Source organism: Octopus sinensis, unplaced genomic scaffold (genome assembly GCF_006345805.1).
Source record: "Octopus sinensis unplaced genomic scaffold, ASM634580v1 Contig10780, whole genome shotgun sequence".
NCBI classification, from domain to species: domain Eukaryota; kingdom Metazoa; phylum Mollusca; class Cephalopoda; order Octopoda; family Octopodidae; genus Octopus; species Octopus sinensis.
The window spans coordinates 193,049-207,812 of NW_021832221.1; the positions used below are offsets into that span (position 1 = coordinate 193,049).

General features: G+C 36.6%; 2 protein-coding genes across 2 annotated transcripts; one reads left to right on the forward strand and one right to left on the reverse strand.

Annotated features, from left to right (window-relative positions):
- The first annotated feature begins 296 nt into the window (after positions 1–296).
- LOC115228505 lies at positions 297–4,209 on the forward strand. The gene is made up of 2 exons (XM_029799078.1): positions 297–1,625; positions 4,048–4,209. Exons 1-2 carry the CDS (start codon positions 297–299, stop codon positions 4,207–4,209), a joined length of 1,491 nt encoding a protein of 496 aa, XP_029654938.1.
- A 4,066-nt stretch (positions 4,210–8,275) lies between these two features.
- On the reverse strand, positions 8,276–9,733 carry LOC115228506 (protocadherin beta-12-like). The gene has a single exon (XM_029799079.1). It carries the CDS (start codon positions 9,731–9,733, stop codon positions 8,276–8,278), a length of 1,458 nt encoding a protein of 485 aa, XP_029654939.1.
- Positions 9,734–14,764: the final 5,031 nt, after the last annotated feature.

The following is a 14,764-nucleotide window of genomic DNA, read 5'->3' on the forward strand; positions in this document are numbered from 1 at the left end:
CCTGCCAGAATCCCAAAATCAGCCAGACTTACCGTGGCTAAGTCCCTCTCGGTCTTGATCGACCAGGCACTGTTATCCAACGATCCCGAAACCTGGTTCAAGTTATTCTGTTTCTTCCTGTCTGCCTTAATTCTACATCAATTCGCTCACACGATGCCAAACTCGTTTCTTCCGCTCAGCGGATCAAAGATCGCTGTTTATCCTTTATTCATTCTGAATTCAACTCTGACTGGCTGTCCGTCCCTTGTTCTCCGTCTAGTAATGAGCCGTCTCCCAAACAAAGCGGTTCAGCTGAAATGCGCCTATATCGAGCAGTTCAAAGCAAACTTCTCCAGGGGGACATCTCCGGTGCTGTACGTGCAATCTCGTCGGACTCCTCAGTGGCTCCCCGGTGTGACACTGTCCTAAATCAACTCCGAAGTAAACACCCTCGCACTCCCGCCGATATACGAGCAATTCCGACTTTGGACACGGTCCCGCCTATCCCGATCACACCGGCCGAGTTCTCGGCTGCCCTGGGGTCTTTTGCTCCCAGCAGCAGCGGGGGCTTAGACGGTTTAAAGCCCATCCATCTCCGGGATCTCGTATCACCCATAACCCTCGATTCCGGTAGGGACTTATTATCCTCCATCACCCGTCTTTGTTCGCGCATTGTGTCCGGCACGATCCCAGCCGTCGCAAGGGAGCTTCTCTTTTCTGCGGGGCTTATTGCCCTGAAGAAAGCCGAGGGCGGTGTGAGACCGATTGCTATCGGCAACGTCTTCAGAAGGCTCTCAGCCAAAATCATGTCATTCAGGGTGGTTCCAACTCTGAGTTCGGAGTTTTTACCCTTCCAGTACGGTGTTGGTGTTAAGGGTGCCTGCGAAATCCTAGCGCACGGTACCCGCCAACTCTTACATTCTAAACCCAACGACTGTGAGTTTATTGTCAAACTGGATGTCAGTAATGCTTTCAATTGTGTCCGTCGTGACCACATGTTCGAGGTGGTCTCAAAACGGTGCCCAGAGCTCTGGCCAATCGTAAATCTCGCATATTCTTCTCCAAGCTGCCTCCTGTTTCATGGCGAAACCATTATGTCCGAATGCGGTATTCAGCAGGGTGACCCCCTTGGGCCATTGCTGTTTGCCCTCTCTGTTGACCATATTGCACGCAACCTTGCTTCCAATGTCAATTTTTGGTACCTGGACGATATTACTATTGGAGGACCTTTGGATGTCGTTATGGAGGACATTAACAAAATCACGTCTGGTTTCGCGGAGATCGGTCTATCCTTGAATGGTCGTAAGTGCGAACTCGTAAATATCTCGTTATCCTCGGGGGCTCTTTCTCAGGCATCTTCTTCCCTACGCGGTCTGATTGCAGGGCTAAGGCTCACACCTACCAACGATCTAGTTATTCTGGGGTCACCAATTTCCGAACATGGAATCTTAAAGAGCTTATTGTCTAAATTGGAAGAAATCAAGCTGCTTACCGAGCGGATCCGCGGGCTTGACTCGCACATGGCTTTTTTCTTGCTGAGGAATTTCCTCTTTATCCCGAGGCTAACATACATCCTCCGTTCTTCGCCTTGTTTCGTGGCTCCCGATGCTTTACTTGCAATCGACAATCTTATCCTCACCTCGCTGGTATCCCATCTCAACACGAGACTCACTGGCGTCGGTCTTACCCGTGCGTGCCTACCTATACGTTTCGGGGGGATCGGGATTCGCTCCTGCAAGGACCTAGCCTTGCCTTGCTATCTCTCTTCGACCTCGGCATCCAGGAATTCGGTCTGCTCGGTTCTTTTTCCCTCTCTCGAACTTAACGAGCTTTCCGAATTCTCATCAGCCTCCCGCATTTGGTTGTCACTCGGTCTGGATTTTCCGACGATCCCTTCAGTCCAAAAGAACTGGGACGAAATCTTTTGCTCAGACACTCTGTGCAAACTCCGGTCAAAGTTGGACCAAGTCCAACTGGCATCTCTAAACTGCGCTTGCCAGCCGCATACGGGAGACTGGCTCAATGCACTCCCTACCCCTAGTACGGGATTACTCTTGGACGACGAATCCTTACGGATTGGTGTTTGCTTACGCTTGGGCCTGGACATCTGTCAGCCCCACCCATGCCGGTGCGGGTCCACGATCTCTCCGAACGGTTTGCACGCCCTCTCGTGCAAGAAGAGTGCTGGCAGAATTCCTCGCCACACTCACCTCAATGACGTCGTGAAAAGGGCACTAGAGTCGGCAGGTTTCCCCTCCACTCTAGAGCCAGTCGGTCTCTGCCGGAGTGATGGAAGCGTCCTGACGGGATGACTACCTTCCCTTTCAGGGAAGGCAAGTCCCTGATTTGGACGCAACTTGTGTTGACTCGTTCTCCGCGTCGGTGTTACTCAAGTCCATCACTAACCCGGGTTCCGCCAGTGCTCAGGCTGAGGAGGCTAAGAGGTCGAAGTATGGAAATATTTCGGACTCTTACGAGTTTGTCCCCCTCGCCTTCGAAACATCTGGAATTGTCGGCAGGTCTGCGACTCGCCTTTTGCCGACATTGCCAGGAGAATCGCCAAGAAGACCAACGACCGGAGGGAGACGAGCTGGCTCTTCAGCGAATCTCGGTCGCAGTGCTCCGCGGAAACTGCCACTCGATACGCAGTGCGGCGACTTTGAGCTGACCTCCAGGCTCTTTATTAATTCGTGTATAACTCATTCCCCATTTTCATGAAGTTACCTTATTACCAAAAAAAAAAAAAATAGAGGACATTAATTTTTCAATTGTTTCTTTGATTTCATAAAATTCACAAGATTCTTTTGCCTTTTCAAGAAATAAGAGAATTGTTTTGATTGAAGGAATAATCATGGAAGCAGTAGCACTCCTTTTGCTCGCCTCAATTGTTATTTCCTCAAATGGTTTCAAAATTTTAACAATTTTTTCTGCTGTTATCCACTGTATATCTGATTTAAAATGGCTTACAATATCCCGAGTGGAGAATGATTAAAATGGCCGATTAATCGGTATCGGTATCGGTGAAATTGGCCGATAATCGGTAATCGGTAAAATCCAAAAATGGTTATCGGTGCATCACTACTGTTTATTAAAAACCATTAGGTATCAACAGAATTATGGTACCGACAAGCAATCAAATATTTGGAAAAAACTAAGATCTGTTCAAAGATGTATATTTATTGATTCTTATTTGTTAGCACTTTTAAGTAAACTAAATTAATTTTCTGTTTTTAAACTTCGTATATGTCCAAGCCTTCAATTTTACCCGACATCATAAGGAAAAATCTTGTTTCATTTAGTCTAAAAGAGTTTAGTCGGATATAATTTATTTTGAGTAAATTTTCTAATTAAAAGATTTTAAATTTATAGAATAAAGTGGAAACCAAATTATGAAAAAATAAATCAAACTATTAAAAGAACTCTGAATGACAGTGTTTATGTAAATAAAAACTATTCACTGCATTGTAATCAAAATTCAATAATTGAAAAAAGCAAATTGAATAATCCAAACTGGTGACAAATATTGACGAGGCGTAAACATTTTTGTGGCTGTTGACCGCAATGTAATATTGCAAAAAAAGTTAATTCATTAATTGGCTGTTTAATTTGTATTTGTCTACTTATTTAATTGAACTTTTCATCTTGTTCATTTAAGAATTTAATGCCATTTATTTATTTATTTTTTAACAGATTTAGCTATACTGTTATAAAAGTAAAAAATCATTTTTATGGTATTTTATATGAGGGTACACATTTCCCCAAAATGTTAATTTTCCAGTTTAAACTTTTATCTAATTAAATTCGTCCTGGATTTCAAAAACCTCACAACTATTAGAAGATCATATAAGATTACTCCCTCTTTAACTTATAATGTGACTTTAAGAAGTCTGTCGGTTTTCTTCGTGCCGCATTCCTCCCAATTCCAGGGGGATAGGGTTAATTAAATAAATTCCAATAATATGAAATATTCATTTAATTGAGAGAGAATTCCGAAATAAATTTTTGTTGCCTTGTAACGAATTGTATTTTTAAAAACTGATAAATAAATGTGTAAAAATTAATATCTAGCGATTTAAGCCTCCTGAAAAAGTCAATGAACGGTCCACTCTGGGCATTGAAGTAGAAGTTGTCGTTGGTAAGAAATATTATCTTTCAATAAGAAGTATTGTTTATGTTACGACTGTAAAGGGGCCAAATATCATTGGTTGTAAAGACATGTGTGACCTTTAAAGACCAGATTTATAAAGTCCTCTAAAAATTAAAATCAAAATTTTCAGGTTAGATTAATTTCAAAAATTGTTATTAATTGTCAGTTCCTCTCATTACGATTTTTTAGCAATACATACTAAAACGACTTAAAAATACAAAAATCAACAGTCAACTGACATTTAAAATAAGACAAAAAACAGCGATCTTTTTTTCTTTTGATGTAATGATTATACGTGCCGTTATTTCAATAGCTGTGTGTCTGTTTTGAACATTTATTGACGAAATCACATAAATCGAGTTATCAGCTAATGACAGTTCTTATCTATCATTTTGGACGAAACTGTCATTTTACGATTAGTTCTAATGAATAAGCTAGTTATTAAGTACCGACTCGGAGGATTGAGAGACAATTCCTGCATAAACAGTCAGCGAGATCCTCTGAATAAGGAATATAGAGCGATGGGTGCACAGACGGCCAAGTTTCTTTAGATGAGCAAGCGTCTTGGCCCCGAAAACACAAAAAGTCTCAACGGCAATTTTCCAAAAGTAAAAGCGATCGCACAAACCCTTGTATTTCGTCAGTTTCGTGTATTCGGCCTTCTCTGCCGACGAACCGGGTTGACAAACAGTGGAAGCTGCTTCCCGGATTCAAAAGCGTACAGCCGTCGGGAGTTTTAATGAATATTTATAAAATTAAGTTAGTTTTGATCTAAAACTACTAATAATCGAGAAGACGTTGCCCATAAAGTTTTAATGTATTTCCAAAAAGTAATAGCACAGCCCATTATTTTTGGCAACAAAAAAATCATAGAATGATAAAAGTGCAGTCCTGGATGATCCCAGTGACATTGGTTTGTCCAATTTTCCGCGTTGGTTTAAAATATTTTTATTATTCTAACATCAATACTAGAGAGAAGTGGATAATTATTACATAATAGTATCGAAAGTAATTAACTATAATAATCAATAAGGCTTAGACAACATCAATAATATTGACTACCACAAATTATTAGAATTAGACTGAGTATCCAAAAATATTGAATTAAATTTAATTATTTATTATTTCTAAATATGAAAGTGGAATTGAGTTATGAAATAACCCGAATGTAATATCGTAGTTGGATGCATGGAAAGCGATAGTTCTCCTCGCCGAGGTTAGAATTTAACACTTTCACCTTCCTCCTTATATAACACCTGTAGACAAAAGTCGGATATCATCCCAGAAAAGTTTGCCTGTGATAAATACAAGCAGCACCCCTGTCGCACCCACTCGGTTATTACGTAACTTTATTTTTAGGCAGTCAGATCCCTTTAATTTAGTCTTTCCGGACTTTTCCCAATTATTTCCTAGATTCGAATCACCAATTCCCCCCTTATTTTTCCAAAACTGTTTTCCATTTCCCCTGGAATTACCGCCTATTTCACACCTCTCCTCTCCCCCGTACGGGCTTTTAACCAATTCTATGCCCTTTAATCAAATGTGTGCCACTGAGCACACCCAAACCCCAATAATGTAAAATTCCAATTTTTATAACCAAAAGTAAACAAGAGCCTCAGGACTCCCCAGTCGCAGAATATTGTCCTAAACCAATAGTGAGTGAGATAGGCCAAATTCGGAGAGCAAAGCAGGGAATAAGTCCTTCAAAGAAGGATGACCTGTTGACTTTTGATTGACTGAAATATAGTTATTACGACCGACGGAGGAAGAATAATCGGGCAGCCAAAAAGTCTCGAGAAAAGCAACGTCTTTCTAACCAATATTGCAAGTCTGGCTTGTTGCATTACCATCGAGAAATGAATCAAGTAATAAATGTATTGAAGCAAATAATTGTGAGACACTCTATTCCTCCGAATGAGTTTATAAATGTTTCCCGATTACTCGAACGCCCTGTGACTGAATTCACTGCCTATCAAAGTTCTCCTGCCACGCCTACATATCCCTTTTCTCCGTTAAAAATTCCCAATGTCAAACACCTCACAGAAGATCGGGTAAAGAACATTAAAAAGTTTATCTGTGGGGAATATCAGAAAGTGTTTAATTTCACTCCTCATGAGCTAACAACCCCGGAAATGGGAGTTTCCTTAAACGATCTCAACTTGTATGATCGTCTACATCCTAATTGGAGTTCTTTGAGTAGCACTCGTGATTCTTCTGTTTTTGAAAATACTGACAATTCAGAATTGAGCAGATCGTCCCTCGGAGATGTAACTCCAAAGAAATGAACTGTCTATTGCCTGGATACCTCATTAAATTAAACAGTGATTTTTTGTATTTCTTTAATGATAATCCAGTTTATTACTTAATTACATCATTGATTGCACACTATGTGGTATCGATTTTACAGATATCACCATTGTTCAGTTACTAGACAATACTGTCAAATTAATACACGCCTGCGGTTTTTATTGGTAAAAATAAATTGAGTTTATTCAATGTTTCATGTAGGTATATTGAACTTATTTGCTTTGAAGGAAAAATGTCATATTTTTTCATTTCAAAATACTTTACCAAATACATTCGAACATTTTTAGTTAATAAGTCGTACTAGGGAGTAATCGCTAGAATATTTTCTTTGATTCTTCCAATATTTCTGAGGCCAGAGATTCAGTAGGTGGCTCCATATTGTGTTTCGTTGCCTTTAATTGATATTGGAGGGTTGTATGGGAGATTATAATTAAAAAGTAACGTTACGGCATGTTTCCTTGCTCAGTTATTTCGTGAGAGAAACACCAATGCCAGTATTGTGAAATGAATAGAATTCAAATTATATTATCATAAATGAAATTTATCACAAAATTAGAAATATTCAAATTTCTATTGAATAATTCTGAAAAAGTTTATTTCTCTTAGAATTTTTGTTGGCTGATTCTATTTTGTTATCTCGTTCATTTTCTAAATTGTCTAAATTAATGTAAAGTTGATAAATAGTAGCTTTATAATTCTTTTAGAAAAAAATATTGTTTATACCATTCTGCCGGATTCCAATATTTGAGGATGATTCAAGTTTACTTTTGTTAAATCCATTTTCCTAAACAGTTTATAAAACAAAAAATATAAAAATAAAAAAATATCAACCTTAATCTTGCCTGGATAAAGCAGTACAGTCTGACTTTTTTCAGGGTCCCATATATTATGAAGTGTAAAATAATTTATATTTCCAGCATTTTTATTTACTTAGTGGTAATGAAAACTACAAACCTCGTAATCTTTTAACAATTTTAATTCCAGTCAATGCACACATAAGCACAATCATGAAAAAACTCGCAAGTGAAATTGCAATAGTTTTTACTGAGAATTGCTGTAATTTTTGCACCGGGAAATTTGATATTACAATGGTAATGTTGAACATTGTTTTTTTGCTATTTTGTTTTTTGTCAACTGCGATGACGGTCATATTGTAAATCCAATTTTCAAGAACAGGAGGACGTTTCTGCATATACAGTCCACCATGTAATTCGGAAACGGCAAATATAGAGGAGGAATTATATGTTTTTAGGAAATAGTAGAAAAATCCGAGATCCTCGACATTTTTTCGCGGATAAAAATATGCAAAGATGTCACCAATATGGATTTTGTTATTAAATAAATTGATTGTGTGAATGCTCTCGTTGGGAAATATGAAAATTGGAAGTTCTCTCTCGGTCTTTCTCAGTTCAACAATTACTGAGATTTCCCTTTGAAAAGAATTTGGAAATCCTTGGTCATTCACGTAAAATTTACAGACACGTTTTGAATAGCCCATATCTCTAAAACCAAATGCCGTGTAAATTTGTCCATTTTTATCAACGTGGAAATATTTGTGACAAAGCGACGATTTGTCCCAATAGTATTTTAGTGACACATTTCCGTAAAAGTCGTCGTCATAAGCCTTGACTGATCCAACCAATTCCCCGACAGACGCGTTATCAAAAACAGAGAATGAGTATTCGCGGATTTTAAAATAAGGAGCGTGGAGATTATTCATCACAGAAATTATGCTGACGGAAACATTTGTTTGCAAAGGAGGAAAGCCTTGATCCGTCGCAAGAACTGTCAGTTCATACTTTGTCTCATACTTGATGTCACCGACGACAAATATTCTGCCATTTAATTGTCAATTTCAAATGGAGTGTCATGTGAATTTAAAATTGAATAACAAATATCTGAATTTGTGCCTCGATCTTGATCGAATGCATTCACAGTGAGAATTGGATATTCCTTCAAGTCCACTTTTTGTATCCACAGTATTGTTTCGTAACGTGTTTGTGTAAAAAACGGTCGGTTGTCATTCACGTCAGTAACGAAAAAGTCAAAAATTAGATTTTTAATTTTTTGCTCTTTTCCATGGTCGTGACATATCATTGTTGCATCAAATTTTTCACAATTTTCGAAATCAACTGTTTTTGTCAAAATCAGAGCAAATAAGTTGCGAGTTATTGATTGTAAAAAAAGAAATCTGTTTTCGCTTACGTGACATGTAACTCGACCGTTTTCCTTCGAGTCACGGTCACTGACTGCAATGTAAAGAAGAGCGGTGTTTATGGGCTCATTTTCTGGTACAAAGAATGATTTTTCATTGAGTTGTTTTACTTTTTGATGTTTCGAGATTACTTTAATGACTGGGGAATTGTCATTCACGTCAAGAACGTTGACAACAAGTTTCATTTTTCCTACTTTTTTGTTATCATGTTTGATATGAGCGACAATGACCATCTCAAAACTTTGAATTGCTTCAAAGTCAAGACTTTTTTTAAGTGAAATAATTCCACTCGTGTGATTTATTGTGAAAAATGCTTTTGCTTTGTCGGTTGTTTTGTCCATACCAAAGGAATATATAAACATGTCATCTTTATTCATCATGTTTGTCTTTGCGTGATATAAAAGTGCCCCAATCTGCGTGTTTTCATCCACAAATATAAAATCAGTCGAGTTGGAAAATTTAGGAATAACCGAGTTTGACTTTTTTATTTTTATTTTCACTGCCAATTTGGTTTCATGGATCACATCACTCGCAACAAGATTAAAATTGTATTCCTGGAGAATTAATCGTTTTGTTATTTTGAGAAATGTATCTTGTTTATTCGACAGTTCAAAGGGAAATTCGACCAGACTTGCTGGTTCAAGTTTATAACTTTTCAAAAAATGGTTCCAACCGTCCGCATCAATCGCCCTTTCCAATAAAATAATGTCCCCAATTTTTGAATTCTCTGAAACGTTGTACTCGACCGAATCTGATGGAAATATTGGGGGGTTATCGTTCATGTCCACTACTTCAATGTTTACTTTGATAAAATCGACAAAACGCTTTTCTAACGTAGTTTTTTCTTGCAAAGAAACGGAAATGACAAATGAAATAAGACATATTTTGGTGGACCCATAACTGGACTGAGGGCACAGCTCTTCTCGATCGATTTTGTCTTTTAATACAAGAAGTCGTCGGTGGTTTAAATAAAAATAATTTTTCCAAAAATCATCGATAATCTGTACTCCATAAACAGCGGAATCTTCAAAGTGCCCATCTTTAATAATATCCTTAGTAAATTTATAAGACTCCTCTTCAAGCATGTAGTAAACATTTTTTAGTAAAACAGTTTCGACAAGCAGGAAAAGCAACATTACACGCAATGAATATCATTCGGCCTTTAACGTCTGGAATAACGCTGAAATCAATTAATTAATATTAAAGGGAGTCATTCTATATTCAACAGCACATCATCAAAGAATGTGCCATCTTGAGACAGCTCTTACTGTCAAGAAGTAGTTTGGAAGAAAAACTTGGTAGCTTGTTGATGCCACCTGATACTTTGAGTGGAGAGACGAGTTTCTTTATGGTATAATTTTATTTTTACATTGTTTTTGTGACAGGTAAGATTAATATACTATTAACCAATATTAATAGCGTTTTATATGAATGATTAATGAATGAGTAACAAAGATCCCAAATGATTAATAGTTTTTTTAATTGACTTTATTAAATTATTTATTTTTTATAGCTTTAATTCGACTTTGAAAAACAATAAATGAACAGATCTGACAACAGGACCAAACTTTGTTTAATTCAATAACTGAAACATCACAAAGTTATAATTTTTAATTGTTTATTTATTTTTTATAGTTAATAGAGGTGGTTAAGTAAATAATTATATATAATTAGTCAGAAATCGAAATGTGATTTTTTTGTTTTTAAAATTGATTTAATATAGAATAATTATACAAATGAAAAAAATAATTGTATTGATAGGAATATAATCCACAGGGGCAACAGCTGTTTTTCTACATTTATTCTTGAATAAAAAGTTGTAAGCATGTAAAGAAGCCATGTCCGTATTGAGTGAAGTGTCGGAATGTGCTTAGTCGACATTCCTTCCAGCCATGTCTGTTTAAGTATTCCCGACAAATCAACCGGTCAGACACACCTAGTCTATAAAATCACATAATTCGCATTCTATGAGTAACTGACTTGATTATTCTGTATCCTCAGACAGGACAACCTAAGTAAATTAAAAAAAACTTGTTGGACTGCTAAATGCGATCGACGTGATTCTAAAAAACAGTCACGGGTTATATCAATCAACTAATTTTGTGTGCATTTGTTCAAAATAGACTTTATAATTCCATAAAAGAGATACGTCAGAAATAGGCAGGAGGCCCATTAAATCTTGAATAGTACTAACTTATAAAAATATAGTTCAGAATAAAGTCGTTTTCTGAAAAAATTAGGAATTTTATTTTCATAAAACTCAATCACGTTTTCTGTTAATTTGAGAATATTTCAAATTAGCCACAAAATTCTAGGAAACAAAAATGGCCAATTTGCAAAAGCGAGTACGTACAAACTCGCAGAAACCAATTAAAAATAACTAAATATTCTACTTTAATAAAGCTAGTGGAGGTAAATTCGACATTCATTTATCATTTCGAGCAAAACGATTAAAAAAACTAGGACCATCTGCATTCCCCTTGTCCAACAAAGAACTCCTTTTAGCATGATTAGTGCCCTTTCCAGATGACGGTGGGTTAGTCAACGCAACCGGACAAGAATTACTATTCTCCCTCACCACATCCAAAAACTCAGTTGAATTGTCCAAACTCGCTCTCGTCAAAAACGAGCCTCTAACACGTCTCTACAACAAACACAACACACCAACTTTGCAAGATAAAGAAGAATTGCTCACAAACTGAGAGGAATCACCGAGGACTACAATAAAACACCACAAAACAACACTCGTCGTAATCCCCTCTCTGGGACTTCATAAACGTGTCTCTTTCAAATCGTTTAATCCTCCATTGAGAGTCGTTGGTCTCCTCCTCGTCAGAACCCGTCCCCGATGCATCCTCTCCCGCAAACTCGGTGACATCTAAACTGTAATTGACCCCCCAACTTGTATTCCGCCACCGAAAACTCTTTAGACGTTGACTTTGGTCATCAAAAACGTCATGATCAGGCAAAAAACGCTCTTTAATGTAAGAAATTGCCTCCTCGTTGTCATCTGCCAACATTTTACTGTGATTATCGACGAGAAAATTACGTGTTAATGCGGGCTAGTTGGGCTTGGATTCTTTCTTCGTCCAACTCCTCGTCGTCGATCCCTTCTGACTCATATCGGTCCTCAAACTCTTCCTCGGCCTCATCCCCGCTGTCGGACCCGGACAGAACTGCCTCATTTTCCACAAAATCCTCAATTCTCCTCACCCTCGACTTTCTAACGACATTCTAAAACTGAAATCTCTGCATATAACCGATATTTCATCATCTGACATGTAAACACGAGACATTCCATTTCGGGTCCTCTTCACGGAAGAACACGTCGACTCCTCGGCTTCGTCGTCAATAAAAATATTTTTCTAAAACCATTTTACGGAATAAAAACCGTCTTTTCATCTTCGTTGTTGTAATTTATCGAATCAATATCGGAATCGGCAGGATCGTTGTTAGAATCGACACATTCAATGTCAGAATAGTCAATTTCTGAATAATTATTCTCGATATTTTCCATTTCATTATTAGAACTGTGACTTTCAATGTTCGGCTCGGTCATTTGGTTGTCAGAATCGGACATTTCTTCGTTGTCCCCTTCACTAGGACTACCACAGTCCTCTACTAATTAGGCACAGCAGTAAACCGTCGTGAATCAAATCCTCATTATCAATAAAGTATAATTGCTGTCGTCGGGTGACTGCCTCTTGCCTTATTTGCATTATTTCTGAGTGAAGTTTATCCTTCAATTCACTCAGCTTGCATTCTGCTGGATAATTGGCATAAAATCTACCAGATTTTGACTTTGGGATATTTTGAGAAGCTCCAATCACGTGCATGTCGCACTCATCTGTTGAGGCGTTTATTTTGAAGCAAATTCCTTCAAATGGCTTTATTTGAGGAGAATCTTTCTTTGGAGGAGAATCGGTTGTTTTTTTCAGTTGTAAATGTTTTTGCCGAATGTTCTTCATGACGTCGGAAATCTTCAAGGATGGAGGAGGAGTGGCCTTGGGTAGTTTAATTCTCGACTCTTTTGAATAATTCAGATTTAAAATACCTCGTACAAGTCGTTGGGCGTCGATAAATATTTGGTCTTTTGAGTCAGTTTGGGGCATGATTTGTACCACTACAAAAAGCGGTGGTATTCTATTATTATATTTTAATAAATTATGTTCATAAATTTATCACTCAAATTAAACTTTCTATTAAAATTAAGAGAGAGTAAAAAATAACTATTTCTCCGGTTATTTAACCAGTTTTTTAACCCTTAGGTGATATGTGAGTCTTTTGATCAAAAAATAGTTGAATTTATTACAATTACTCCTTTCTCTAATTGGTTATACTTCTTATATAGTTAAAATTAACTATGATTTTAAAATTTGGTAAATTTCTATCCTTATATTAGTTGGAAATTTTATTGTATAACTCCTAATATAACAAATGATATAATAAACAAAATTTGATAGCAAAAATTATTTGAATTGGTTACTTTAAATTTATGCTGAAATTATAAGATTTATCAATTTATATTTGTTATTGTCTCACTTGCCACTTGAAAAAATTGGTTGATTAATTTTTTGAATGAAATTCTTATTAATTGTATCATGAAAAAATGAAAATTATCCCAATTCTATTAACTTGAATAAAATCATGATTTCGTAAATCAGAGAACATACATCCAATAAAAAGAGCTTAGAATTGAGAAACAAAATTGACCTGTATCACTGGAATATTGAGCAGAATAATAGGATAAATTGCATTTACCTGTGATTTAAGAAAATTGTTCCATAGAGGTTTCCAATAAAGAATAAAAATACGGGATTACCAACTGGATGAAAAGTCTGAAAAAGGACTATTTAACTAAAGAGGTCAAGTTGTCACTTATGACCATAAATCTGTATGATCCTCACTCGTTCGGATCACTTTTTAATTTTTCGAGAAACTAAGTTAAAACGGGATTTTACTCAAAATTCACAATTTGTAAAAAACGTAAATTTAAAGTAAAATAATGCAAGGAAATTAAAATGTTTTTCAACGAAGTTTTTGAAGAAAGCGTTAATTGAAAAGAAACAAATTTTTATAATGACCCAGAATTACCAAAAATTAAACATCAGTCAAATAGAAGAAACTAGTAAAAACACATTTATAAGCTAATTAAAAATTATGAAACAATATTAAAAGTGAATTTTTGATCGATTATTGCTAACTTAAAAACAAATAGTGCAGTCGAGAGCGGACCCTCCTAAGACAATGAAAATCGTCGGTTTATAGAGAGATCCAGTTTATCAAGATTTATGAAAATCATCTTATCAAAAGAACTTTAGGTAAGATTATATTCTCAATTGAGATAATTTAGACTTGCGATTACACGAAGGAAGTTACTGGCTACAGGAGTTCTGAGCAGAATACGCAAACATGGCCCTAAACCAGGCCTGTTAATCGCCAACTCAGCCTTTGTGAAACCTTTTCTACTTTATAATTCCTCGACATGGGAAATCTCGGATACTGAACAAAAACCTGTAGACTCCGTTCATTGCAAGCAGCTGCGCCTTCTACATCTAAACTTTATAATCAGTCACTCACAAACACTACAATGTTGCAGCGCTTTCTGAAAAAATTATGGCAGGCCCCTGGAAATTTTTCGGGCATATTTTGAGACTGAGACCAGTCACTCCAGTTAATATCGCAATGCACGAATACTTCGATGAGTATGGCGAGAAATAGCATGGAAGACTAAGATTTAGTCGCCTGAGAGTTTTGGGGAAAGATCTCAGCTCTGTTGGTAAGAAATTAGAAAACGAGATTCAACTATAATAAGTGACCCGTGGATCTGCAACAAAATACTCGCATGTGAAAATCTGTCTCAGAATTGTTAGTTATCATAATTCAATTCCTCGATCGCTGATTTTTGAAAATTATCAATATTTTTGTTTATTTTTAGAAGCTTTTATTAAGGAATAATCTAAAAGCTTTTTCTGTGAATGATTTATTCAATAGTTAAAGTCAGCCTGATCTTAATCAAAAAAAATTTTAATGTAACGTGTGACATGGACAACCAGGTTACTAATGAACAGGATTTGAAGTTTCTAAAAATCTCGAGTCATTTTTTATCTTAATGG

Coding starts and splice junctions, on each gene's coding strand:
- LOC115228505 (XM_029799078.1), top strand. CDS start 297: ATGCGCCTATATCGAGCAGTTCAAAGCAAACTTCTCCAGGGGGACATC. Junction 1,626..4,047: donor ATCTTATCCTCACCTCGCTG/GTATCCCATCTC, acceptor ATTAATATCTAG/CGATTTAAGCCTCCTGAAAA.
- LOC115228506 (XM_029799079.1), bottom strand. CDS start 9,733: ATGCTTGAAGAGGAGTCTTATAAATTTACTAAGGATATTATTAAAGAT.